Source organism: Lontra canadensis, unplaced genomic scaffold (genome assembly GCF_010015895.1).
Source record: "Lontra canadensis isolate GAN:19392208 unplaced genomic scaffold, GSC_riverotter_1.0 scaffold61, whole genome shotgun sequence".
In the NCBI taxonomy this organism is placed as follows: Eukaryota; Metazoa; Chordata; class Mammalia; order Carnivora; family Mustelidae; genus Lontra; species Lontra canadensis.
Genome location: NW_022631055.1, coordinates 7,111,367 through 7,138,619, shown reverse-complemented (window position 1 = coordinate 7,138,619; position 27,253 = coordinate 7,111,367). Strand labels below are relative to the sequence as shown.

General features: G+C 41.7%; 1 protein-coding gene across 1 annotated transcript in view; it reads right to left on the bottom strand.

Moving 5' to 3' along the window:
* Nucleotides 1-1,285: 1,285 nt before the first annotated feature.
* The window catches only part of LHCGR (luteinizing hormone/choriogonadotropin receptor), a 52,192-nt gene continuing 26,224 nt past the window's right edge, over nucleotides 1,286-27,253 (bottom strand). Inside the window, exons 7-11 of the mRNA XM_032877835.1 lie at nucleotides 18,912-18,980; nucleotides 13,823-13,897; nucleotides 11,026-11,211; nucleotides 7,658-7,738; nucleotides 1,286-2,439 (exon numbers count right to left, since the gene is read on the bottom strand). Coding sequence (XP_032733726.1) covers nucleotides 1,299-2,439; nucleotides 7,658-7,738; nucleotides 11,026-11,211; nucleotides 13,823-13,897; nucleotides 18,912-18,980 — 1,552 coding nt within the window. The 3' untranslated portion in view covers nucleotides 1,286-1,298. The remainder of the gene's footprint in view (nucleotides 2,440-7,657; nucleotides 7,739-11,025; nucleotides 11,212-13,822; nucleotides 13,898-18,911; nucleotides 18,981-27,253) is intronic.

Here is a 27,253-nt window from a genome sequence, read left to right as displayed (position 1 = left end):
TCTATGGACCCTTGGGTTGCTTCCCATATCTTGGCTCTTGTAAGTAATGCTGCAGTAAACATACGGGTCATACTGGATAAATAGCCAGAAGTGGAATTATTGGGTTGTATAATATTTCTATTTTGATTTTTTTGAGGAAACTCCATACTGTTTTCCATAGTGACTGCGCTAATTTCCATTCCCACCAACACTGCCTAAGTGTTCCCTTTTCTATACATCCTTATCAAGACTTGTTATTTTTTGTCTTTTTGAGTCCTGCCATTCTCTCAGGCATAAGGTGGTATCTCATTGTGGTTTTCATTTGCATTTTCCTGATGATGAGTGATGTTGAACATCTTTTCACGTGTCCGTTGGCCATTTTTAGGTCTTCTTTGAAAAAATGTCTATTCTGAGAGTGGATCGAAGAAGGACTCCATCTCTAGAGAAGGAATAGCCCCATCTTTGCCCATTTAAAAATCAGATTATTTGATTTTTTGGTGTTGAGTTGTATGAGTTCTTTATGTATATTTGGATATTAATGCCTTATCAGATATGTCATTTGCATAGATCTTCTCCTGTTTACCAGGTTGGTTGCCTTTTTGTTTTGTTGATAGTTTCCTTAGCTGTGCAAAATCTTTTTATTTTGGTACAGTCCCAATAGTTTACTTTTGCTTTTGCCTTCCTTGCCTGAGGAGACTATCTAGAAAGAAAAATGTTGCTAAGGCTGATGTCAAATAAATTACAGCCTGTATTTTCTTCTAGAAGTTTTATGGGAGAACTACATTTTAATTTTAATTTTAATTTTTACTTAGCTGCATATGGCTAGTGGCTACCAGATTGGACAGTGCATTCCTGGAGAGTGTTTTCAAGCTATCTGAGGAAAAGGACCAGTTATTTTAAATTTCAAATCTGTTATAGACTAATATTTTTATAAAATGCAATAAAAATCACTATAAAGATGAAATGAAAAAAATAAATCACTATAAAGATGAAATAAAAAAAATAAAATACCACCTCATTTAAAAAATTTTAGATTCCAAAGACATTAAGTTACTCTGTCAAAATTGCTAGAAATGTTTCTGAACACTCTCAACATCTGTATTTTATGTCATCATGTACCAATGACAAATAATTTTTACACTGGCAATCATGGACAACACTTTGAGTTAAGTAGATTATCTCTTTTTTTCCCAGTGTGCCTAAGAATAAATAATTTCCTGAAACCAACTCTTTGTTAAAATTACTAGTACAGATCATTTTTTACATTTTTAAGCACTACACGATAATTTGGTTACTGATAAAACAGTTAGCACTCTTTATTAGCAAGTCTTGTCTGGGACAGTTATATATTGACACTGCAATGGAGACAACTTCAGGGTGGACTGAGAAGGCTTATTTGATCCAGTGAAGCCATTTTTGCAGTTGGAGGTATAAGCCACAAAATCCTTCCTTCTATATAGTTCAACCCGACGTTTACAGCAGCCAAATTTGCTCAGCAACAGAAAGAAATCCCTTTGGAATGCCTTTGTGAAAATCGCATACAGAAATGGATTGGCACAAGAATTGACAGGATAAAAAAGAACCAGTAAAACTTTAGAGTTGGTTACTGTGATAAGGGGCACTTTGAAGGCAGCTGAGATGGCAAAAAAAGAGATTGGTGCCATGCAAGTGAAATCAGTGAAGATGAGGACTGCCATTTTCTTGGCAATCTTTGTATCTTTGTTGGTAGCCATCAGCTCTGGATTTTGAACTGCAAAATAAATTTTAATGTAGCAAGCACAGATGATGGTGAAGGCCACCACATTGAGTATCAGAATGGTTAATATGTAGACTTGTGAGAGAGTGGTTTCCACATCCATGGGGAGGCAAATGCTGACCTTCATGTAATTGCTGACACCCACAAGGGGCAATGTGGCAATTAGAGTAGAAAAGAGCCATCCTCCAAGCATGATCGGTATGGCATGTCTTAAACGTAGCTTTTGGTCCAGCTGAAGAGCATAGGTGATGGTGTGCCATCTTTCTAGTGTGATAACTGTGAGGGTGTAGACAGAAAGCTCACTTGAAAATACAGTGAAAAAGCCAGCTGCACTACACCCACTCCCGGTCTGCCAGTCTATGGCATGGTTATAATACTGGCCTTTGGTTTGGGAATCAACTGAGGCAATGAGCAGCAGATAGAACCCCATGCAAAAATCTGCAAAAGATAGATTGCACATGAGAAAACGGGGCACTGTCAGTTTATAGCGACTAGTCAGGAGTACAAAGAGAACAGTCACATTTCCCATGATGGCCAGGATATTAATTAGCCAAATCAGGACCCTAAGGAAGTCATAGCCCATAATATCTTCACAGGGATTAAAAGCATCTGGTTCAGGAGCACATCGGAGTGTCTTGGGTGAGCAGAAACCATAGTCATAATCCCAGTCACTCAGTTCACTCTCAGCAAAGATGGCAGAATAACTGTAAGAAGAATATTTTGTCTCAATGTAAACTCAAGAGATATTCTATGATAATGTATATTAAAGAAATGGAAGAATCCTCCTTAGTGTTTTTTAAATCCTATGAAACAAAAGGAAACAAAGCCACAACAGCCTCATTCTTAGGTTTATTTGTATCTGACAACTCTGAATTGATATAGGACTTCCTTAAGGGAATGAAAAGCAATTTATACATATATATGTCATAGATGCAAAGAGTTAAAGAAGCTCTTTACAGAGGGTGATTTAGAGACACAGTATTAGAGACACAATTTTAGAGGCACAGTAAATGCTTGCTATGTCTAAAAGAATCCTTTCTTGGCATTTTCTTAGGTATTTATTTCATTTACTTGCCAACCAAACTGATATCAAGCCGAGTGTCTGTGGTAGAACACAAATGGGATTGGAAGGCTCTCCCTGCTGAAGGTGGTCAGCCGCAGATAGACTAGCTTGCACAGTGGTCTCTAACTAAACAAAAAGCTCTGCTGAGAAGTGGAAAGAAGGAATGGACTACCAGAAATCTAGCAGAAAATAAATATAGATATGAACAATAGGGAGAAATGTCTCTCTTGGGGAAATAGGGACAATAGATACTCCTTAGGGATATGAGTCAAATTCAGAAAGTGGATTGAAGAGGAACTCCATCTCTAGTGAAGGAACAGCCCCACTTCTGCCTCTCCCTTCCTCCCAAACCTACTGCTACTAATTGAGTTCAGGTTTTCATCCTCTCTTACATGACAGTTACATTAGTTTCCCCCCAATATCCTTCCGAATTCTAGCCCCCTCCCCATCCATCTGTACCTTCCTTCTGGAATGGTCTTTTAAATACAAATCTTTTCAAACTTTTACTAGGTTCTCATTGACTATGGGATAAAATCCAGACTCCTTGTGATGGCCTCCAAGTCCTAAATGATCTGGGTTCTGCCTCCTCCTCCAGAAGCAGTAGCGCTGCACAATTGAGAGCATGGGCTCGGGAGCCAGACTGACTGGGTTCCAGACTTTACAAGCTGTGTAAATCTGGGTGGGAGAGTTACTTACCATCTCAGTGGCTCAAGCTCTTCATTTGCCAAATAGATCTACGAATCCTACTTCCCTCATTAGGGCTGTGCTAAAGATTAACTCCATTAACACTTATAGAATGTTTAGAGTAATGCCTGATACATATTAAGTGCTCAGTGACTGTTAGGGATTCTTACAATTATCTCTTGTAGATCCCTTGTGCATCTTTCCTTTCAGTTACATGAAATGACTTGGGGCTCTCAGAATCTACTCTTTCATTCCTGTCTTTGTATGTGCTGTTTCTTCTTCCCTTCTTCTCCTCATCTTTCTGGTGAGTTCGCCCTCATCCTTAAAGGTAACCTCCTCTATGAAGCCTTTCTTGATTCTACACCTCCAGGGAGTTTATCACCCCTTCTCCCTGCCATGGCTGCACTTAAGGACTACTGTAATCATCAAACCGCACTGCTGTTGTGTGATGATTTAATAATCTGTGAAGCTATTCTTTAATAGCTTTGAAGGCAGGGGTTACTATGTCTTACTTATTTCTGAACTCTTGGTGCCTAACAGTTTTGGCTCTGACTGAAGTATCCATTCAGTCAATGCTTGCGGAATGAGTAAACCAGGGTGATCCTGGCTCTGAAAGGAAGTGAAAGGGTACAGGGACAACGAGTGTGTACAGTAGATGCATGTAGGCCCAACAAATTTTCTCTTTGCTCAGTCTGCTTATATAATCTTGGGAGCTGGAGAAATGGCCATAATTTTCCTGCCAGAGCCATCACTAATACGTATTTTACCTTAGGGTTCCTCACCCATTCAAAGAGTATTTTTCTCTGCTCTTAAAACTTAGCTTCTCATGTTCCAAAAAAGGAAGTGTGAACCTAATTCGGTGAGTAGATGAAAGGATATATTTGAATGATACAATTACTGAAGGGAAATAACACAGATTAAAAAAGGAATTAAAACGAAATCTATGATCTGGGATTCCAAAATGGTGCTAGAAATTCTTAGAAACCATTTTGGAACTTGTGAAGGATTGCTGCTCTGCATAGAAGGTTGCAGAGGAACCTCCCCTGTTTTATTACTAAATACAGGTACATTTGTTTGTCCTCATCTCATGCCCATTAACAGAATTATCTGTTGTTTTTTTTATAATCTTTGAAGGGATGTGGTGGTTATAAAGAACAATGAAAGAAAATAGGTTATTTCTTTGCATTAAAAGCTTCTTAAAGACCATCTCACCGAACCCCTCATTTTACTGATGAGGAATCCAAGATTAAAGGAGGTGGGTGATTAGCCTAAGGTCCCCCAGCACTAGGCTGTAGTGGCAGTGCTAAGTCTTCATATTCATAGTGCAGGGTCCTTTCCTCTACTTCACTGGCTCTCAGTCAGTGCTTTTCAAAGTGGAGTCCTTGGACTATTTCCATCAGAATCACCAGGGTGTTTGTTAAAATACAGGTTCCTGGCTTTACTTGAAACCCTGAATCAAATTCTTGAGGGACAGAGCCCAGGAATTTGTGTTTTAAATAAGCTTCCTGGATGATTCCTACGAAATAATAGCCTTTATTAAGCCAGATGGAAACTTTCCAACTATTGCTACCTTAATTTCCCTTGCTCCTTTCCCCTTATCAAAACTACTTCAGGGGTGCCTGGGAGGGCTCAGTGGGTTAAGTCTCTGTCTTTGGCTCAGGTCATGACCTCAGGGTCCTGGGATGGAGCCCCGCATGGGGTTCTCTGCTCAGTGGGGAGCCTGCTTCCCCCTCCCTATCTCTGCCTACCTCTCTGCCTGCTTGTGATCTCTGTCAAATAAATAAATAAAATCTTTAAAAAAACAAAAACAAGGGGCGCCTGGGTGGCTCAGTGGGTTGAGCCACTGCCTTCGGCTCGGGTCATGATCTCAGGGTCCTGGGATAGAGTCCCGCGTCGGGCTCTCTGCTCAGCAGGGGGCCTGCTTCCCTCTGTCTCTCTCTCTCTCTCTCTCTCTCTGCCTGCCTCTCTGTCTACTTGTGATCTCTCTCTGTCAAATAAATAAATAAAATCTTTAAAACAAAAACAAAAACAAAACAAAACTTTTTCTTCAAGGGCACTTGGGTGGTTCAGTTAGTTAAGCATCTGCCTTTGGTTCAGGTCAGGATCCCAGAATCCTGGGATCCAGCCCTACAGGTGGCCCCCTGCTCTGCGGGGAGTCTGCTTCTCCTTTTCCTTCTGCCTTTACCCTGTGCTCATGCTCACTCACTCTCTCTCACTCAAATTAATAAATATAATCTTAAAAAAAACCATTTCAGCTGCTACTAATAAAACAATGTCAGAAACACTAATTCAAAGCTTCTAAAAATTCTGCCATGACTTTTGAATAAATTTGTGTCAATAAGAGGTCAAACATGTTCCCTCTCTCACTTCTCTGGTCCTTTGCCTTTTCTTTTTTTTCGCCCTACTGAGCATATGTCTAGCAGTTTTTCTCATGATTTGTCTTTAGACCTGCTGCTACTTATATTTGTGTCTTGGGATGGCTCCTGAGGGCAGCAGCATGCTATTGACAAAACCCAGCAGGGAGCTGTCTTTAGTACAGAAGGATATGAATGGACTATTGGCCTACAGCACTGAGTCAGAGGAAGGAGAGGCCGCTTCAACCACAATGAACAAAGACAGGTGGAAAGATAGGGACTGTTGGAGAATGATGGGGCCAGCTGTAACAGCAAGGACACTGATATTTTGGTGAGAGTAGGTGAGCTGTAGAATTTCTAAATTCCAGGGATTTAGGAATAGCCAGGTAGTGGGAAGAGGGGAAGGGGATTTCACAGGGAGCACATTCTTTTTAGCTAGATTATGTACTAATTTCACGTAGTTTTGGGGATGCTGGAAATTAGGGGATTTGTTTTAAACCAGTGTTAGCATAGCAAACTCAAAAGATTGTAGCCTTATTTGGGAAGGCTTGTGGCAGGGTTGATGAGGATTATTGAGAGTTGGCTAAAGTCTCCTGTCCCCACAAACTACCCCTTGATGCTATCGTTGGCAATAGCCAAAAGTGTTTCCTGTTGATGAGGCAAAAAGCCATAGGTTACAAAAGAGTTACAGGGAAGGTGACTGACGGAATATCAAGAGGAGCAGGAATGATGAGGAAAGGAATACTGGAATATACTTGGGGTCAGCCTAAATGAAAGAGAAAAGAAGGATACAGAGTATGATATTTCTAATGTACCCCAGATGCTGTCAGATTCTTTAACAACTCTCTTCACTCTCATGGTTCTGAAAGCCAAATGATATTCCTGCTGCCCTTACAGATGAGGAAAAATGTCTCAAAAAAGGTAAGTATTGTCCAGGGATACCCAGTGTTACAGAACATTACTGCCAAGGATTCATGTCCAACTCTGAGAAGCCCCAGTACCCAGGGTCCTTCCATCATACCACCCTGCTGTTTCTATGTAACTTGCAGATTGATGGGGAAAAAAAAAAAAAAAAAAAAGAGAGAAAAGAAAAAAAAGACAAAGAGAGAATGGAGAATGGCAAGGTGTCTTAGAAGGGCATCTGGTTTTGTAGCCTGAAGGACACATGGGAGAAAAATAAGATTTATAAATCGTAGTAAATGTGGCATAGGGACACTGGGATTATCTTTTGAGACATGCTCTTTTATATTTGAACGTATGTGAAATGTCAAGGCATCGGAAAATGTTAAAAAAAAATCAGTCCGTAGAATAGAAGTGGAGCTCCCATGAAGTGTATGTTAGTGATAGCATTGAGGTTGAATAATTTTAAGCTCCAGAGCATAGTGGTCAAGGTGGCCTAAGTCTTTTTGAAGGGAAGTGGCTCCTTCTAGAAGCTGTGTCTGCAATCAGTTAATCTTTTTGACCACTGACTAGTGAAAATTCCTACAAATGAAGCTGTCATTTAAACAAGCCCTTAGTGACCTCAGGATAACTGCAAATGAAATTTTAATTTCTGGGGAGCATTTAACTGTAGAATGAACATGTATATACATTTTTTAAAGAGTTTTTTTTTTTTAACCAGTTAAAAGAAATGTCTGATCAACTGGATGCCATTTGCAAAGGAAAAATTCCCATCTTAAATCTACTAAAAAATGCTTTGCACCCCCCCCCCCCCCGACCCCTGGTGAAGACTTTTATCAGAAGAAAACCATTGGCACTGAAAATAAGATGCACATAGAACGAGACATGGCTTCCTGAGTTTCTTTGCATGCAAATACTTACAGCGTTTCATTATTTGGTCTCCTTGCTGTGCTTTCACATTGTTTGGAAAAGTTTTCAAAAATGGAAAATGAAAAATTCTGCCTGAAAGAAAAGAGTTTTTTTTTTTTTAAAAAAAAAAGCAGTTGAGCTTTTGGTCTTTAAACTAAACATGATCATGTCTATTTATGCTTTGTTCATCCAAATTCTTTACCTATTATATTTCATGTTCTGCACCATTGTCCTAACTGAAACATTTCCTGGGGAGAGAGTAAAGGCTTCAGAATTGTCATTAGAGTGCTTCCAGCTTAGATAAAATGTTCCTGAATGCTAAATGTTTTGTGTGGGCTTTAGAGATGAAAAAGCTTAAATCCGTCAGGTTGAATCATGGGTTTTTCACTGCTTATTAAAAACTACCTTTATGGTATATTAGGGTTTGCTCCTTACCAGTCTCCTTACCACATTACTCTTGATGAACAAATAACCATTCAGGATTCATGGCTTCGAATCCTAACTGGGAAATCCGTTTTGTAAGGATTTGAAGATACTGGACTTGACATTATGATGTGAATTTTCTGCCTTTTTTCCTTATGTGGAGAAATATGTGTAGGTATTCCCTACTCCTCCATTGTTCCAAGAAGTTTAGCCTAATGGAAAGGTGAGAAGTCTCAAGATATTAAAAGAGACCTGTACTTATATTCCTAAGATAAGACCAAAGGGAGGCACAAAAGAAAACTGGATGAAGAAATAGAGGGAAAGAGAAAAGGTGGTGAGAAACTCAACCTTCCCAAGGAGGAAGGAGATACAAGGCAATTAAGACAAGAAATTTCTATATATTCTCCTCCAATATTAACAAGACAATTCCTTGTACAAATAACTTTATATATAAATTCCTTATACAAATAACTCTGTATATAAACTTTGTATATAAAGGTGGATAATATAGCGGAACTATTTGATCTACTGGACCCATTTTCAAAAATTAATCATCTTGTTATTTTGGGTCAGGCTTATAAGTCCTCACATTTGGATCAAAGTATGTGTGCATGCGTGCATGCGTGCATGCATGTGTGTGTGTGTGTGTGTGTGTGTGTGTTTGATGCTGGCTCCATGTCTGATACTTAGAGATACTATGCGTGAACCACCCTATAGTTAACAGGAAATGTGGTTGTTCTTTGCCTTCAGCTCATAGCATTGGGTTCCATCTACTCTTTTTTGCAATTTTAATCATAGATACCAAGGAAGTCTTTGGGGCCATCTGCCTAGGCAGCTGTGTTTGTTACCCAAGCCCAGCAGCTGCAGGGCAGAGGAGTAGCTCAGAGTTTGCTTCAATATTCCCCTGGCCCAGCTTCAGGCTCTCTGGCCTCACTAGCATCCAAGGTTTCAAGCTTTATAGAGACAGGGGGAGTCAGTTAAAGCTTGTAATTCCAAGCAAGACACCCTCTGCGTGACTATATTCCCATCTTACTTTGATAGTGGCCTACACCTGCATAAGCCTGTCCTCCTTTTTTTTTACCCAGAGGCAGTCTTTGTCATTTACTGGAATAAAAAGCCCCTGAACTACTGTTTTTACATGCCAGTAATTTCAGAAGGGATGTGACCTCTTTGCCTCAAAAGTTGAGGTGTCCAGAATCAGCTTTATCATAAACCAGTGTCTGTATTGTTCTTCAGTTTGGTCTCTCACCAGCTTTGCTCACCTCTAAGCCATCCTCCAGAGGTGTCAGAGTGTTATTTTACAAAAGCAAATCTTAGTAATTTTGCTTTGAGTTCTTCAGTGGTTCCCCATCCTCTGAACAACTAGGCCTGACACCCAGAGCCCATCACAGCCCACCTCTCCCTGTTTCCTCTGTGTACCCATAAGGCTTCTTGCTCCAGTTTTTCCAAAGGACTTCCATCTTCTGTCTCTTGCCTTTGTGCCTTCACATGAACTACTTTGTCTTCTTGACATGGTTTTACCCACACTTGCCTAGCCAACTCTTACCCCTTCTCTAAAGCTCAGCAGAAGTCACTCCTTTAGGAAGCCTTCCATAAGTCCTGTTGCTGTTTAGAAACTCTTCTTCAGGGCTCCCAGAGCATTCTATTCTGTTCTTAGCTCTACTATTACCTTTGCTGTATTGTACTTAAACATTGGTCTCTTGTGTACTGCCCCATATAGCTGTTTGTGATTCTTGGAGGGTGGGATGAGCTCTTAGTTATCTTTGTATCTTCATATTTTTGCACAGTTTGGAAATGGTAAGTGTTCAATTAACATTCTTTGAAGGTCAGATAATGATGCATGGCTCTCTGAGTGCTTTGTCTTCTTGGTTACCTCAAAACTTCAGATAGCGCTTCCTGCACCTCTGCAAGGCACAAAGTAGATGTACAATAATACTTGTTGGTTGACTCATTATAAGTAGGTTGATTTCAAACAAAGACAGCAGCATCTTAGCATCACTCTTTGAGCACCTCATCTAATTAATTGAGAATATCTTCTTAACCGGCATAATAATCCTTCAGGGCAAATGTTATCCCAGCTGTGAGTTGTATCCCATTAGTGTGTCATGAAAACAAAAGAGTGCGTCAAGACTAGTATTGAAAACAGAACACACGTGAAATAAAATAGAGTAAAATGGACAAGAAAAATAATGTGTGTATCCCATGATACACATGTAAAAATGTATTGTTACCTAGGTGATGTGTACTGGTTTGCGATGTAAAAAAGGTAATAGTATGTATCTCAAAAAGAAGTCTGAAAAATAATCTTTAAGGAAAGAATGAAATCCTGCACATGCTGTCCTTACTTTCTGGATTGTAGTGTATCAGTGGAATCAGTAAGATGCTCCCACTGGACACAAACCAGCCAGGAGTTCATGTCCTTTTTGTTCTGACACTAAGCTACTCCTTAGGGAGCTAGAATTCTGTTCTGAAATGAAAGATGATCTTCTCGCTGGGAGAGAAATAGCTTTTAAAAAAAAGTCTTCTGTAGAGTTTGTGTCCGTTTTTTTTTTTTTTATTAAAGATTAAGATGTTAGGTAAAATTTACTCTCTTGAGCCTACTTCCCTCCTTCTTTAAAAATGATGCTCTCTGATAAGGATTAGAGCTAATCTTTAAGATGCTAGTTTTGTACTCCATTTTGCAACTGCAATTACAGCCTAATTTAAGGTTGTAACTCAGTTAGCCCAGAATAGGCTACAAAGGTCTTATAGCTGCAAGGTGAATCAACTGTTTGGAATTAGTTTTCGGGAGGAAACAGGATGGCTCATTTTCTTCTTGTTTCTCTGAAAGTGACCCCATGGCTCTGGAGCTGATCTAGAGCAGGCAGTGAAGAGGCAGGAAGCTGTTGACCAGTTGACTGTTTTGAAATCTGCTTCTGCCACATCTTGGCAGGCTCTACCTTTTGTTTTTTACTTACTCTTTTGTTGGCAAATTTCTAAAAGCACAGCAGTGGCTCGAGTAAGTCAGTGTGGCATCCAGGAGGTTGGCAAATTTTTCCCTTGATGGCAGTTTTTTTAGAGAATAGGATGATGTGGCAATGAGTGTCTGGATGGACTCCAGCCCATAGCTAGGCAAAGCTTGCAATTTGGTGGAAGAAATATCCCTGAAAAATAGAATGTAGTAAGCCTTTTTGTTTATATATTTTATACATTTGATTCATGGGATGAAACCTCCTCTCAACAGTATTGTTCTAGGTTCTGAGGAATCTTTTCTCCATCTCATCTTTTCCCTAATTCTCCATTCAGTCACTCTCATTAAGATTTAAATTAAAAAACACACACACACACACACAAAACCCATGCTGTATTTTTTTTCCTCATATGAACCCTGTTATTCCTTTCAAGGTTGAGTGTAACTCCTTCTAGGTATAAGCTGTCATCTATCTGGGAGGTAGACAGCACATTTTCTAAAGGCAAACTGGATTCATCAGTCCAATGCAAGCAAGCACCTGGCCAAGCAAACAGAACTGTATGGAAAGCTTCAGTTCTGTAAACAAGGTCCCAAACTCGTTGGTTTTTCTAATCTTGAGGCAATGTTCAAGAAAAATCCAAACAAGTTCAAAGTAAGGAGGAAGACGAGTCAGTGGAGAATTTAATAAAATACTGCCCATCCCCTAAGTGGTTGCTGCTGATGCCCCATGAAACTTTCCAGCAGTGTAGTCCCCTTCAGCAAATTGTCCCAATGCTTAGTGCCCGGCACACGGAAGGAGATCAAGAGATGACTGATAGACAGATGAACTTAACAACATGGAGCGATAGCTAGTGTAGGCCACTGGTGGAATAGTCAAGACAGCAGAATTTACCTCAAGGGCTTCAGACTCCTGCTGCTTTTGTGTCCTTGTTGAATGAGATCACCCGTGTTCCCATCCTGTTTTATGGAGTTATCCTGGATATGTTAGGGACAGAGCACACAACTCTTTGCAGGTGGATTTTTTTTCTGTGTGTGTGTATGTGTGTATGTGTTTTGCTGGGGGGCTATTTTAGGATTTTAACGTTTAGGATTTTAAATTAGGATATTTAGGACTTTAAATTAGAACTCTAGGAAAGGCAATGTCTCATTATAAAGGAGTAAATCTCTGATAATATATTTTCAGTCTCAGTGGAAGACCAGTGGGGGATGTATTTTTGGGTTATGGGTGGAAGGAACACTTCTAGACACCTCTTACTCCCTAAGGGTGTAATGAGAACAGCTGCTTGTGAAATAAGACTGGGTGTGGTCTGACTGTTCTGGACAAGACAGTACAGGTATCTTTATTGCTCACAGTCATTTCTAAGCAAGTGGACCAAGCAGCTCTTCAGGCAAAAACTATCAGGAAGGATGTCTCGGACCACACTAACTTCATCATATACTTTAACCCAGAGGCAACTCCCTTTGGCTGGCTGTCCCATGGCTCGGTCAGTAGCTGGCTTGCTCTAAGAGCCAGACTTCAGAATCTCTCCAACCTGGATGATTGTGAGTCTGGTGAATATGTCTCTGAATAGGAGAAATACAGACAAGGATCCATGGTGTAGGGGAGCAGAAGCTGAGACACAACAGAGAAAACAGTGGGCAGGAGCCATGAGGTAGTAGACGCAAAAGTCATGAGGTTGAATGGACAGTAGAGAGTGAGTCAGGATTGAGAGCAGCAGAAGTTAGGAAGTTGAGAAGGTGAGGAGTTTTAGTGGTAGACATTAGGAAGTAAACAGAGTTAGGGGTTGATGGTTGCAGAAATTGAGAAGTGGAGTCAGAATGGATATTGGGAGGAGCTGAGGAGTAGATGAAGTCAAGGGTTGATAGTGGTGGGGGCTAGGACTAGATACAGTTCCGGGTTGACAGTAGAGGGGGTAGAAACTAGACTGGGGGGTTGACAGGAATGGGGGCTGGGAAATAAGAGACAGTAAGGGATGACAGCTCTGGGGGCTGGCAACTAGACACAGTCAGCGGGGGTTGATAGTAGTGGGGACTGGGAACTAGAGATAGTTGGGGTGTTGGTTGATAAGATTGGGGGCTGGGAACTAGACACAGCCAGAAGTTAATTGTGCTGGGGTTGGAAGATAGTGGTTCTGCACCTTGTACCCTCAGGGAGCCTGACATAGCAGCTCAGCTCTGTCCAGACAAATGCCAGGGACAAGTCAGATCTTTGGCCTTTGCATGTCCAGAGTGGATGCCAGGTGGACAGCCACCCACCCATCTGCCAGCGCGTGAGGCAGCCCTGCATACTTGGTGTTAGAGGTTGAATTGTCTTTCTCAAATTCAAATGTGGAAGTCCTCAGCCCTCAGTGCCTCAGAATGTGACCTTATTTGGACACGAGGTTTTCACAGAAGTAATCATGATAAAATGAGGTCATTAGGATGGATCTAGATCCAGTATGGCTGGCGTCCTTATAAAAAGAGGGTAGTTCAGAGACAGGCAGATCCACACAGAGAGAGCGATGTGAAGGTGAGAGTTATGCTGTCACAACCAGAAGGCACACCCAGGAGCCAGGAGGGAGGCCTGGAACAGAGCCCGCCTTCGCAGCCCTCGGGAGGAATGAGACGTGCCACCTCAGGTTCAGACTTCTGGCTCTAGAATGGAGACAGTTTGTGTCATATAAGCCCTCCTAGCTTGCCTTATTGGTTAATGGCAGCCCTTTCACAGATGGAGGTTGAATGTCCACAAACCAGCCTGGGGACGGGGTGGCTGGACACCCTCAGCAGGCCTTGGTGGGGAGGGAAGGCAGCACTGCTGTACTCACAAGATGCTAGGTCCTGTGGCCCCCCGGAAGGCTCCATTGTGCATCTTCTCTAGGTGTGCATTTTCCTTGAGCTCCCTGTGAGGAAGAAAGTGTCCTTAGTGGAGCATGCACTTGCACATGTCACTGGTCACAGTTGCACGGACACACGGTTGGAGCAGCCTGCCTGAGTGGTGCTCAGTGCTGGAGGGGAAAGGGGGACCATAGGGAAAGCGGAAAAAGACATGCCAGTGTGGGGCAAATTGTCCTGTTGCTGGAGTGTGTGTCCTGCCCCACCTTTCCCCTGCAGTGTCCCCCTCGCTCTGTAGAATGTGTTGTCCTGCAGCTTAAAGCGCTCACCCGCTTCTGGCCTGGAGTTAGGAAAGTTGGCAGCCACAAAGGTGCGCAAGGATGAGAACACGCTCCAGGGTTCAAGGCTGAAGGGCAGAGATGCGGTCCGCTGTGTGTCCTGTGCTCAGCCACCCTGACCTTGAACGTCTCAGAGTTGGCTAAGAGTCAGATACAGAAGTTTATAAATGCTTTACTTGAAAAGAAGAAGTAGGGTCCATTCAACAATACCCCTTTCATCCTATGAACTGTACTCTTTTTCTCTCAGATATGCATTCTCTGTGGGTAGGAAAGGGGAGGAGGGACAACCTGTGTAGAAAATTGCCCCACACCTTGCGCACCCCACATGGGCTCTTGTGCTGGGTGTATGATTGCCATTGTGTATGCATGCTGTGGAGGCAAAAGGCTAGAGGGCCACTGCCATTCAGGCTATGGCACAACCAAACGCTGCTCCACAGGAGCTCCCTGCAGCTTCCTTTCCCTCGAGCTCCAAGCATTTCAGGATGAATTGCTCAGGAATAGCTAGCTCAGCCTGGCTCTGCCCAGCAGCCTCCTGTCTGGGCCTGGATGCTGGTGTCTCCAAGACCAGGCCCCTCTCTGGGTGTATCAGCAAGCTGGGAGAGGAGTCCCTCACTGGGCTCAGGCTTACCAGCCTTCTTTTAAGCTCTTTCTTTCTACAAGAGAAGAGTGGTGCCTCAAAGAGCATTCTGGAACATGCTTCCTTGTTGGTGTGGTGATTTCAAGCACGGGGACACGATTCTTTGGCATCACCGTTACAGTGTTACATAGCAAAACAGATAGACCGACACCCGCTGTCCCCTCCCCTGCAGATGCTTAGGCATCCTGGCTCACCTCATAGCTCTACAGCTTCTTCATTGTCTTTCCGCATGTCTCCACATCACGCCTGCCATTTCAAAATGGCAAAACCCCCTGCATCTCGCTCCCTGGGTGGCTGTTTTCCACATACTTCTACTAAGCATTTTCCTTGGAAACCCTCAGCCTTTCCATCAGAAGGCACCCATCAGTCTCATACAGTTCCATCCCCTGGGTGTATTTCCACTTTCAAAGAGATGAGGTTGTCAGAGTCAATTGCTGTTTAAAATCTAAATCAAAAGAAAATTTCCTTTCTGAACCTCCATGGCTCTTCTTGCTAATTTGGTTTGTTTTAATTTTGTTCTGTTATGGTCATAAATCATTGATACGGGGCTCTGGGAGCAAATAATCCTCATGTCAGCCAGGTCAAATTAATTGTTCAAGTTTCATGACAGAGCATTTCACATGTTTTATTAAAACTCAGATTTTTCTGTGTACTGATAACTCTGTATTATGTAACTCAGTTAAAAATAAATCTATCTACCACATTTTCCTGGGGGTCACTTTCATGCTCCCAAGTGACACAAGCCCCCAGGTATGAGAAGCACGGGCAGGATAACCTCTTGAAGCACAGTGGGAGAACTCCCAAATTCCACCCAAAATGTTCATAAGTGGGGCGCTCTGGGAATGGTCGGGACTGAATTTTAGAACCCTGGAGGTGTCTGAGGGCAAACTTCTGGTGCTGCTTCTCTCCATCCCGTCTTGCTTTAGTAAATAGGAAGTTTAAGAACTTTGCAGGGCGTTGGTATTATCATTCTGAACGACTTTGGACAGGCCCGTTTATGAGGAAGGTATCAGAAACTGGGTTGAATGTATAATGTGAAACTTTTGCTTGGTGGTTTTAAAACCTACCGCCCCTTCCCTGCCTCAATCCTTCAATGGGCCTCCTTGCCTGTAGAAAAGAATTCACACTTTTCCATTGCCCCTGAGTTCTGCATGATTTGCTTCTTCTCTGTTCCATCTCCAGGTTTGTCTCATACCTGTTTCCCTTGCTGATGACCCTCCAGCCGCCCTGGCCTCCTGTCAGTTCCTGGAGCTTACAACTTCTTTTCTTTGCACATCCTGCTTCCTCTTCCTGTGACATACTTCCCCTAACTATTGCCATGGTGGACTCTGTGATCCTCTAGGCTCAGCCCAAATTTCATGTCCATGGCAAGTCTATCCCTGGGCACCTAACCTAAAGTCAGGCAACCCCTGTATGCTCACAGATCTCAGTAATGGGTTATTTCCTTCTTAGGATATATCCTTATATGCAACGACTTCATTTATTTACTTATCTTTTTGTCTCTGTCTTCTGCTAGAAGAGAAAATTCACAAGGGCAGGGGCTCTTTCCGCTCTGCCATCTCAGACCAAGCTCCTAACGTGGTGCCTAATATTTCAGCGATTCTTAATAAATGTTTATAGTATGAATAAATGAATGAAATTGATTTGTATTCTTGGCAAACTGATTTGTGTTCTTGGTGCCCTCTTTCCTGTAACAGTGAGGTGTGGAAGATATAGAATCTTGACTATTAAATCTGCTGGGCCGGGGCTTTTTGAAGTTTACACCCACTTTGGCATCATTGAAGCAGCTGGGACACTGCTGACCAAGGCCCTCTGCCCCAAAGTCCTGTTGTCCCTGACCTCCCAAAGATGTTCTCTGCCGGTGTCCCTCCCACTGTTTGCTTTTGCTCTGGCTCTCCTCCTCTCTTGTTGTCCCCCCAGTTTTATATTCAGTTCTCTTAGTTCCCCCCTCATCCAGGTGACGTCAGCCACAAAGGCCTTCAGTCACCCCCTCTATTCAGAGAGCCGGTGTCTGCGTCTAGCCCTGCACCCCTCACCCCCAACTTCTGTCCTTTCTGCTAACAGATGAACCTTCTTTAAGTGCTTGTCATCCCAGAACTTTCAACAGCTTCTTTTCTACAGGAGAGAGTCCAAATTCTTTACTGTGGCACCTGAGGCCGTTCCTGCTTTGTCCCTAAATCACACCTAGAACTTTCTGAAAGGTACTGTGTGCTGTTCTGTGAACACATGTTTCTTCTTCTGGGCCATTCTCTTTATTGTCCTCTGCTTGGAATGCATTTTCCTTCTCTCTTTGCCTGTCCGACGTAGACCCAGCTCAAAGTTTACATCTCTCATGAGGCTTTCTCTAATTATGTTCTCTTCTGCCTTTGAAATCCCAGGGGACTTTACTTCTCTCGGGGGAGGCGTCATGCTTTGCCTTCTGTTTTAGTTACTACAGTTTATATACCATTAGGCAATGCTTCTTTCTAGGCTGTAAGCTCCCATGGGGCAAACACCAGGGCTTATTCATCTTCATTTCCACCCCTGATCTAGCATGTTCCTCCAAACACAGCTGATGCTTGGCAAACCCTTGTTGAGCGTATGAGGCATCTGCAAGTGCCGTGCCAGGAGAGGATATGATTTGATTTTGGCAGAAACAGATTCAATTGGCTAGAGTGAACTCTTCGTTAAATTTAAGTCAACAAGAAAATAAAGGAAAATCTACTCCATGATAGGAAGGTACCATTTCTTATGCATGTGGTATGTGCCAGACTCAGGCTAAGATCATAAAAATATAATCTTATTTAATCATTTATTCGTTAATTTGTAGTTAATGAAATGTGCAAGGTAATAAGTAATAAATAAGCAAATACCCTGTGTGAGGCTCAGTGTTAAGTACTGAGGATTCAAAACTGACCTTTTCATTTTGGGGGGATTATCCTGAAAACAAGCCCATTAGTGGCTCTGTTTTATGGCCGAGAACACTGTGGCTGGGATACGTTAAATAACTTTCTCAAGGTAATCTGACAAATGTTGGCATTGGAGTTTGAAGTCCAATCAGCGACTCCCAGATCTGTTCTCTTTGCCACAGAGCTCTGTAGCATTATATTGATGTAACAGAGTCTTTGGTTAATATGTATAGTTAAATAGTATATTGTACAGGCTTGTGCTACTCACCTTGAGACTGGCAGCATCAGCATCTCCTGGGAGCTTGTTATAATTACAAATTTTCAAGCCCTACCGTAGACTCACTGAAGCAAAGTCTCTGGGGCTGGGGCCTGGGAATCTGTGTTTTAATAGTCTCCATGTTATTCTGTGTGTTAAAGTCTGAGAAGCCTTGGTATAGGCTGTCATTTACACAATTTATTATAAAAGCCTTTTCATTTGTTTTCCTTAATTTTGGCTTCATTTGAGCTTTTCAGGCACTCTTAGTTTTTATTATATTCAACTGTAGGGTGATTGTCATCTCACTCAATACCTGTTATGGTTCCAACGGCCCCGGCCCAGTAGATTTAATGAACAAGCCATTCTTTTAGAAAAGGAGTTATAGAAGGAAAGAGAGTTGCAGAACAATGAAGGAAGCAGTTGGTAGGGATGCTCTCCTTGAGTTAAAGGCTATGAACACTGGGGACTGGGGTAGGACATGGTGAAAGCACAAGGCCCCCCTCACCCTGTGAAAAATGCGCTCTATAACCCCCCTAGCAATAGGGGGATGGGACTGCGAGTGGGCTTGTTGTGGCTGATTAAGCTGGTAATTGGGGTTACCTGATTTCTCTGCAGTGTGGCTGGGGGAAGAATTTCTTCACTGAAATCGTGCTGCTTCTAAGAGACCATCAACCTGAGTGAGGGGGCTAGAGAGTGAGGCTGAGAGATGAGACTAAAGTAGGGTGTTGAATATTTTAACAAACTGTCAACTTTAATGTCTCCAGGCTGCATCTATCTTTGAAATCAGGGTGCTCTGGGGTTTCTAGCCAGCCAGTTGCCTAGTAACATGAGTGAAACACTGAGGACTAGCCACTTGAAAGTTTATTTTTGTCCTGAGTTAGTTGCTGAAGATTGAATGTGATCTGGTAGCTAGAGTAATATTTCATTTTTATTCATGAACTGGGGAAATAAGCACATACTTACAGGGAAATCAGAGTTGTCCCATTGAAGGCATGACTTTGTATTTCTTCAAACCCATTTCCATATAGTTTGCTGAAGTAAGAGGAGAGAGGATTTAGCAGTGAAAGAAGCACATTTTGGAATCACACATTCTTCCTTCTGTGACACTTATTACTAAGATAATTACTGGCATTCTAAGGAGCTGGTGAGATGGAGCTGTTTTTATTCCCCCCCTTTCTGCTCTCATTTGGCTTCACTTCCACCAGTGGTATCATCACCAGTTTGTTTGTTTTATTTAGTGTTAATTAAGTGCCAGATATTTGATCAGTCATTCTACATGTATGTTATGAAATAAACCTCGTCATTTCCATTATTCTGATCAGAAATCTAAGTCTCAGTGCTGTTGTGTAGTTTGCTCAAGGTTAAAGAACGGAGGGGTAGAAGCAGAGTTAGTGACCAGAGCCATCTGACTGACACTCAAGTCTTGCCTCTGCTTCTCCATGCCTGTGGGCATTTGGGCTTTCTGGGCAGCTTTAAAGTTGGGGGGCAGAGGAAGGCCCCAGGCCTGAGTTAGCTCTTCTTTTCCTTGGAGAGTATGTGTTTTTGCTGATGCCGTATTTGGCTCCATAACCAAGAAGATTTCAAAGCCTGTAAACGGTTCTATAAGACCAATTAATGGATAGTTAAATCAGTTTAGTTGGGTGCAGTCACCATTTAGCAAAATGAAATAGAACAGAATAGGACAAAAATGGAAAATATTGGAGTGTATTCCTATAATCAGGGTAGTACTATTTATGGAATTTTGTTCCACCATTTTTCTATGTTATGTACATAAATATATATATATACACATACATACACGTACCCGCCTAGAGTAAGACATGTCCTGCTCCTCAGGACAGATGATGGGAAATGTTGGAGCCAGGAATGAGCTTGGGGAGGATCAAGTGGCACACCTTCATTTTACAAAGAAGGGAAGAGGCTCAGAAAGGAAAATGACTTGTCTAAAGCCCACCATAGGCAGAAGTGGGACCAGAACACTTTGTCTTGGGCTACTTCCAGCATATCAGTTTCACTGGTTGTTTTCACTTTTCTTCCCTGAGATATCCACATGGCTCTGCTTCCTCCTCCTGCAGGGCTGTGCTTGATGTCGTGTTCTGGGTGCGGCCTTTCCTGGCTGCCCATTTAAACTCACTTCCCTCAGCATTCCACATTCCCATCCCCCCCTCATGGATTTGTGTTTCCTCGGTGGCTTTATCAACATCTGACCTATCATACTTGTCCATCACCTGCCTTCCCCTGCAGAATGTAAGCTTCAGGAGATCAAGGATTTCACACTGTTCCGTTTCTTACAGAATCCCCTGCATCCAAGTGCCTGGTGCTTGGGAGGATTACAGTAAATATATGTTAAGTGAATTGGATGAACAAATCGGTATATGTAAGATGAATTTCTTACTATAAATCATAGTCAACCAAGCAAGTTTGAAAGTCACAGTCTTAGAAGTACTTGTGTAAGTTCTTCAAGAACCAGGATGCAATATTCAAGTGAGAAAGGGTTATGGTATAACATAAATTTAAGCTCTACCATCTGGCAAGATCCTAGCTTCCCTTTACAGAATTGCTGATAGTGGCATGGCCACGGAGGAATGGGCTGGTGGCTGTGACTTAAGAAAGAGTTTGGACACCTTTCCCAGCTGTTCCTGTTCCCCGTGGCTGTTGTCTACAATCATTCTCTAGCCTCTGTTAAATAAAATAAGCATAGAAGTGTGTCTTGTGGTGTATGTGTGTGTGTGTGTGTGTGTCTGTGTAGTGTGTGTGTGGGGGGGTGGGGCGGTCAGCACACCCGAGACAAACCAGCATATAAATAAGGAGGACTCAGGGTTGAAGCATGATATTTGAACACTGGCATTCAGAAAGTGAAGATTACAAAATAATTTATAAAGCCTCCTTATTAATTTGAGTTCAGAGCAACCTCATTTTGTAAAACCCTGGGGTCTCTCATGATGCTTGCTACCTGGCAGGAGCCCAGCCTTGCCCTTCCATGTGAGGAACAGGCTACTCTGGCTTCTCCTGCTCTTCTGTGGTTTCTTCTGGAATTTTGAATTTACAACTTCACCTGTGAGCTCTTAACTATATTCTGTAATGGATTCTTGGGTGCCATTTTTCAGTAGTTTTCTAGGATTTGAGGGTAAAGTTACTTGGGTTATCTCCCCTGTCTTGTGTAGTTACGCACAACCTTCTTGCCTCCTTAGCAGCACAAAGAAAGAATTCTTTTTTAAATTTTACACAGACTATGATTCTTTGGCTGTCCCTTATCATTTGGGGGTTTGAATTCCTTTATAACAATCTCTTGTAGATGAAGAAATTGTATTGGACTTTTCTCTGAACTTCTTTGAAAGTGGATTTCTTAGAGTCTCGGCCAGTGTTTGTTAATACATTCCCCTTCATCCACTGACTCAGAATCAACTGGAGCTGCTTGCTGGAAATGCAGACTCAGACCCCCTAAGCAGGTGCCCTGCAAAGCTACAGCATCAGAATGTGGTAGTGGTGTTCAGGGATATGTACTTTTGTAACAAGCCCTCCCAGTGAAGGTGGGCATGCCGCTGTGGGGCCCTTTGCCCTAGGGTACAGCATTGGATGATATAGCTCTCATTGCTTCCATATGCAGAGCAGATGGTCTGCTGCACAGAACGGAGTTCAGAGTCTGGTTCCCTTACTGCTTTCCCTGCCTTGTAAGTGATGGAGCTACATGTATAGTGAATTAAGATAGAGTAGCTCCTACTCTGTTTTGAGCAAAGCAAAGCTGCCAGCAGTTGTCTGGATGCCCATGCCCCATCATCCTTACATGCTGTCCTGATCCTAGTTTTGATGCATATTAGGATTTTATACCCCCCCACCCCCAGTGGGGCTTACAGTGCCATTGCTCTAAGTGCAGCTTTGTGGTTAAATTTGCAAGTCTTCAACACAGCCGCTCACTACTTATTCATTGAATTACTTCAGGCTGTTACTTAACCTCTTTGTGTCTTAATTTCCTAATTTGAAAATAGGGATGATAATAATAGTACTGACCTCAGAAGGCTGTTGGGTGATTAAAATGCTAAACATATGTTAAGCGCTTAGAAATAAGTCCTGGAACACCATAAATGCTTAATGTGTTGCCATTATTATTAGTAGTAGTAATAGTAGTAGTAGCAGCTCTGTCTCTCTGACCAGAATAGAGGGAAAGGGTTTCCCTTGCCATGCTCTGGACAGGATTTCCATGAAATACAGCAGTCCTTTTAATTGAACTGTGGTCCACTGGGGTAGGGGGCCTTCCTGTTCTTGGTGGAGCATGTCAGTTCGGTGACCTGGCTGCTTCACATGTACTCACTTTCATAGGCCCTCAAACATCTTTGGTCTGTGTAAGCATCATTGAACATGCTTGTACTGGGACATTTTTCAGGTTTTTGTTCTTGGTTTTTTTGTGTGTGTGTGGTTTTTTTTTTTTTTTTTTTTTTTTTTTTTCAAATAGTCTGGGTCCTGCTTGTCTTGACTTTCTAAAGAATGGGCTCACTGTTTCCTTTTCAGCTGCTTCTCTTCAGCTTTTCTTACCAGTTGTACACAATAGAATGTGTTGCTTTGTTTTGATTAAAACAAGTGGCTTCCTTACTTTGGAGAACTTACAAATGTGAGTGGGAGGCCTCCTGCTGTCATGCCCACTCCATGCTTTCAAATGCCCCTTAAAACATCTGGAGAGTGACTTAAGATAACTTTTTTTCCCCCAAAACATCACGGTGTCAGAATTAAATGAGGATGGCTTCCTTTGCCTTGAGGATGCTGTCACAAGCACAGAAATTTTCCGCCTCCCCTGTATTACAATAGCTGCACCTTATTTTAAAGCATTGTCTATGTTCTCTATTCAAATGTCAGTAATTGTGATTCAAAACCAGAGAATGTCACCTTTTTATTCAAAATAAAGTTTAGGCTTTAGAACTTAATCACAGATGATACTCTCACTCTGAAGGCTGCCTTGAAACAAACTCCAAATATTCCTGGGGCTCTTAAAGCATTTCTGGGGTTATATTAACAGTATTAGATGGTCTTCTGTGGTTCCCTTTTGGATTTTGTAACCACCTAGTTTTTGGACGATTTTAAAGACAAAAGCTTAATTTGTGTTTGCAGATCTGCAGGGTCTCAAAGAATGGCCTCAGGGATTCTATTTTAGAGAATATGCCCTATGGTGATATATCTATAAGCAAATATCTATCAAATGACTATACGATACCTACCTAAAGAATAGAGATCCTAAATTCATCACTTTCTTCTCCCTGTGGTATTTTGCAGGATATTTTTCAATATCCTGTGTATGAAGTGTATGAAGACCCCTCTTGAGTGCACGCGCTGCCCATGGTTGTATGGATAACTCGTGACCAGTCACTGTCACCAGGCTGATCTCTATGTGCTGCCATGACCTTAGTTTTGAATGTTCATCAGAATTCCCCTATTTCTGTGGGGCTCACAGTCTCAATGGCATGGGAATCCTCTCTCTGATGTGGGCATACCTCATTCCTTTCAGCAGCCCTGAGTTGTTATGTTTCTCTCAGCCAAGTTCATGTCATCTTAATGACTTCACCATAGGTAATAACAAAAAGATGACAGGCATCCAAAAGAATGATGACAGCAATGGATTATAATACATTCAATAACATTTTTGAAAAATCTACTTCTATAGTGATATTTAAAAAAGAGATTGAGAGAAAAGGAGAGGATTCTTTTTTTTTTTTTAAACAGAAGAATGCTGGTAATAAGTGTAGAAAAATGATGAAATTTTAAAACTTCTGCTTTGTAACTACCTGCATAAAAACCAAATGGAACCATTAGATGAAATGTTGGCCAATGGGCTAGTTGTACCAACTCACCGTGTCCCACTATGGTTTATTGTTAATGACAAAGGGAAAAATATGCCCTTACAATGAAGATGTCTGGCAGTCATACTTCAACCAAATGGCTAAGGAGCATGGCATGCTGTGCCTTCTGGTTTGATGCACTGGGAGGGACACAACATGCCCTTTGCAGTGTTCTTGCAGCAATGTTGTCCTGAATCTAATCCTGACAATATAGTCAGATGAATCCAAACAACTGACCTGGGCTTCTTCAAGGAATTGGTGTCATAGAGAACAAAGGAAAGTGGGGGAGAAGATCTTAGTGGGTGGGGTAGGAGGTGAGGTTGGGAAGACTAAGAGACATAATAGTGAAAGTGCAAAGCATAAAATTTTGATTGGAGTCTGAGTTGAAAAAAATTCTATAAAAGATATTTTCATTGGAATGCAGACTGTAGTTTGGACAATGTCATTAAAGTCATGTTTTTTTGGGGGGTATAATGGTGTAGTTATGTACAGTGTCTCTGTTTTGGGGAGATACATACTGAAGTATTTGAGGTATGAAGTGTCATAATATCTGTAAACTTCTTTTGGATGGTTTGGCCAAAAGGAAATGTATTGTATATATTTACATATATAGAGATGGGGTGGGTGTTGCAAACTGCTAATAGTCGATAAATCTAGGTAAGATGTATAGGGCTGTTACTGGAAAGAAAAATGGAAAGCAACTCTACTTATCCACTGAAAATTTTAGAATAAAACATATTTAAAAAGAGATAACAAGACATGATGTTTTCAGGATGGTCTAATAACAACTGGCTTGCTGAATATGAGCTTTTAATCATGGTGGTGCTGTGTAGTTGACACGATGTGATTGAATTTGCACAAGGAGGTATTAATAATCCCATTGGATACATAGGGACAGAGCGATGTCTGGATGGTGTAACTTGACTGAAGGTCATTAGACACAGGTCCAGGACTAGAACCCAGGTTTTCTGTTTCAACACCCAGCAGTCTCTTTGGCGTGGCTCATCACAGGGGCAGCCAGGAATCTTGCCGTCCTTTGCCAGGCATTCTTTCTCTGAGAATTAGTTGCCATGACCTTTACTTTTCTTTGTGGAGTTCAGACGTGAATCAAAGTTGTCTCTTTTTTGAGACTGGTATGACAAGTCATCTAGAATATTTTAAAGGTGGTACAGCCAAATCCTGCTCACTCAGGGGGTACATTTCCAGGTGGCCTCTTGAAGAGATTTAATGAAAAGCCAAAGTGGCTATAAAGGGACATAAGAGTATAATGCATAGTTTTAGCATTAACCCCACTGAGCTTCTCCAGCATCAAGTGAAGTATTTTGTTTTCATTAAATGAGCTCACAGTTGGTAAAGATTTGGGGTGGGGGGAGGACAGGAAAGGTTCCATAAATAGCAAAATCTCAAATACTACTAATAATGAAGAGAGAAGGCCTGCTTTCATTATTTTCTAATTAGGGAGTTGAACTTTATAGCTGAGAAAATAAGGTTTTCCTCTTTAAGTGTAATACCCTTTTTCCAACACAGTGCTCCACAGGATTCTTCACTTACAGAAGGGCCCATTCAGCTGAGAACAAGTGCCAAGCAAATGACTAATCACTCCCCTTCCAGTCTTGGAGGGCTGAGAGTGAGGAGGGGGATGGAAGTACAATGCCCCCTGGGCCCACTAGGAGAGATGAATCTACATTCCTCATTAACTTCAGAGGTGGGGCAATTATGCCCTGCTGGTAGGCACTATTCTTCTTGAAATCATAACTAACATAAGTTAATGGCCCCATAATAAAAATACTGTGCAGCTCTCATGTGCATATGCTAAAATGTGATGTGTAAAAGGAATCTGTGGTCGTTCCTTGAGTTTGGTGAGGTGGTCCAATCTTGGGAGCTCACAGAACTCTGTAGGTCATCCCAACATTTGTTTTCTTATTGATTGTTCACATCTTCTGTCCTTTCATTCATACCATTTCTGCTTCATTCTTATGGCTGTACATTTACCTGGGATGAGTACTGTTTGGGTCCTGATTATTTTTAGATTCAGGTCAAAATCAAAGGAAGTATTAGATATTTGTGATCTTTGAATAAAGGCTACTCTATTGGGTGGTTTCTTCTTAATAATTTTCTCAGAGTTACTTCTAAGTTTTTAATCCTTTACCCAGCATTCAAGACTCAGCAATCCAATGTCCCCTACACCCTGCCATTTTTATTTAAACCTATTTCCTGTTTCTTAAGCTGGGTGTATACTCATCCATAAGTAAGACATATCCCATTGTCCTCTTTCCCACAGCCATGCTTTTGCTCATGATGTCCCTTCACTTAGACTACTTGCTCCCCTTCTCTTGGTAGGTGGTACCACATAACGGTTAAGACTATGATTCTGGAGCCGATGGAGTCTAAAATCTTGACCCTGGGCAAATTATTTAAACTTGTAGGGCCTTGGTTTCCTCCTCTAAAAATGGAGCTGATAGTCCCTACCTCATAGGGTTGCTGTGATATGTAAACAAGTTTTTAAAAGTACTTAAAAACAGTGCAGGTATTTACTAAGTGCTGTATAAATATCACTGCTATTATCAGATTTGCCCATACAATGTTAGTGATAGTACAAGGTCTAAGTCAAGTCTCAGCTCTACCAGGCAGCCTTCTCTGACTCTCCAGCCCAAGAGGACTTCTCCAAGACTTCTCATTTCTGCATAACACAAACTCTAACAGTGAATATCTACTGGTTTGTATTATTCTTTATTGTTTCATGTTTGCCCCCATAACTTCTCCATTTCCTCATAATTGAGATTCTGAGCTCCTTAAAGACATGGATCATATGTCTTCTGTGTTCTCACTAGAGTCAGAGGAAGACCCCAATCCTAAGGTATGTGGTACCTCCCCATGCAGTCTGCTCTGTCTCTGACAGGGGATGTGATAAATGAGTAGTTCTAGATACAAGCAATGATAAGTTGGAAATACTTTATACAATAGAGCTGGAAGAGCTTTAGTGTGTGAGGGAAATAGAGGGGCAGAGAAGATTTTCTAGGATCTCCTGTCTCTTTCCTTGTGTTTAAGAGCTGCAAGTAAAGAATTTATCTTGAAAAAGAAATTTTTATTTTGGTTGTTGCTTTGTATTCCCTTGATTGCAATACTCTGAGCTGGGTCTGCATGGGCAATAGCTTTGTAACATGACAATTAAATGTGTGAAATAATACCTACACAAAGTAAAAAAGTACTATTCAAATGCAATGTACATTGATACCAATGTTTAAAATCCATGATATAAAAAAAAGTCCTCTCCTATGGTCTCTTCTCTTGCTTTACAACTACCTCCTCATTTGGGGTCATCCAATGCATGCTCTCTCTTTCTTTAAGGGCAAGCTCATTTATTGACTCATTATAACCCTGCCTTGGCTGTAACCAAAGCAAAAGAGTGAGAGGGAGATGGATGTGAGGAAGAGAATTGGGTATGGGTCACTGGATTTTGGATATAAGTGCCCAGAAGTT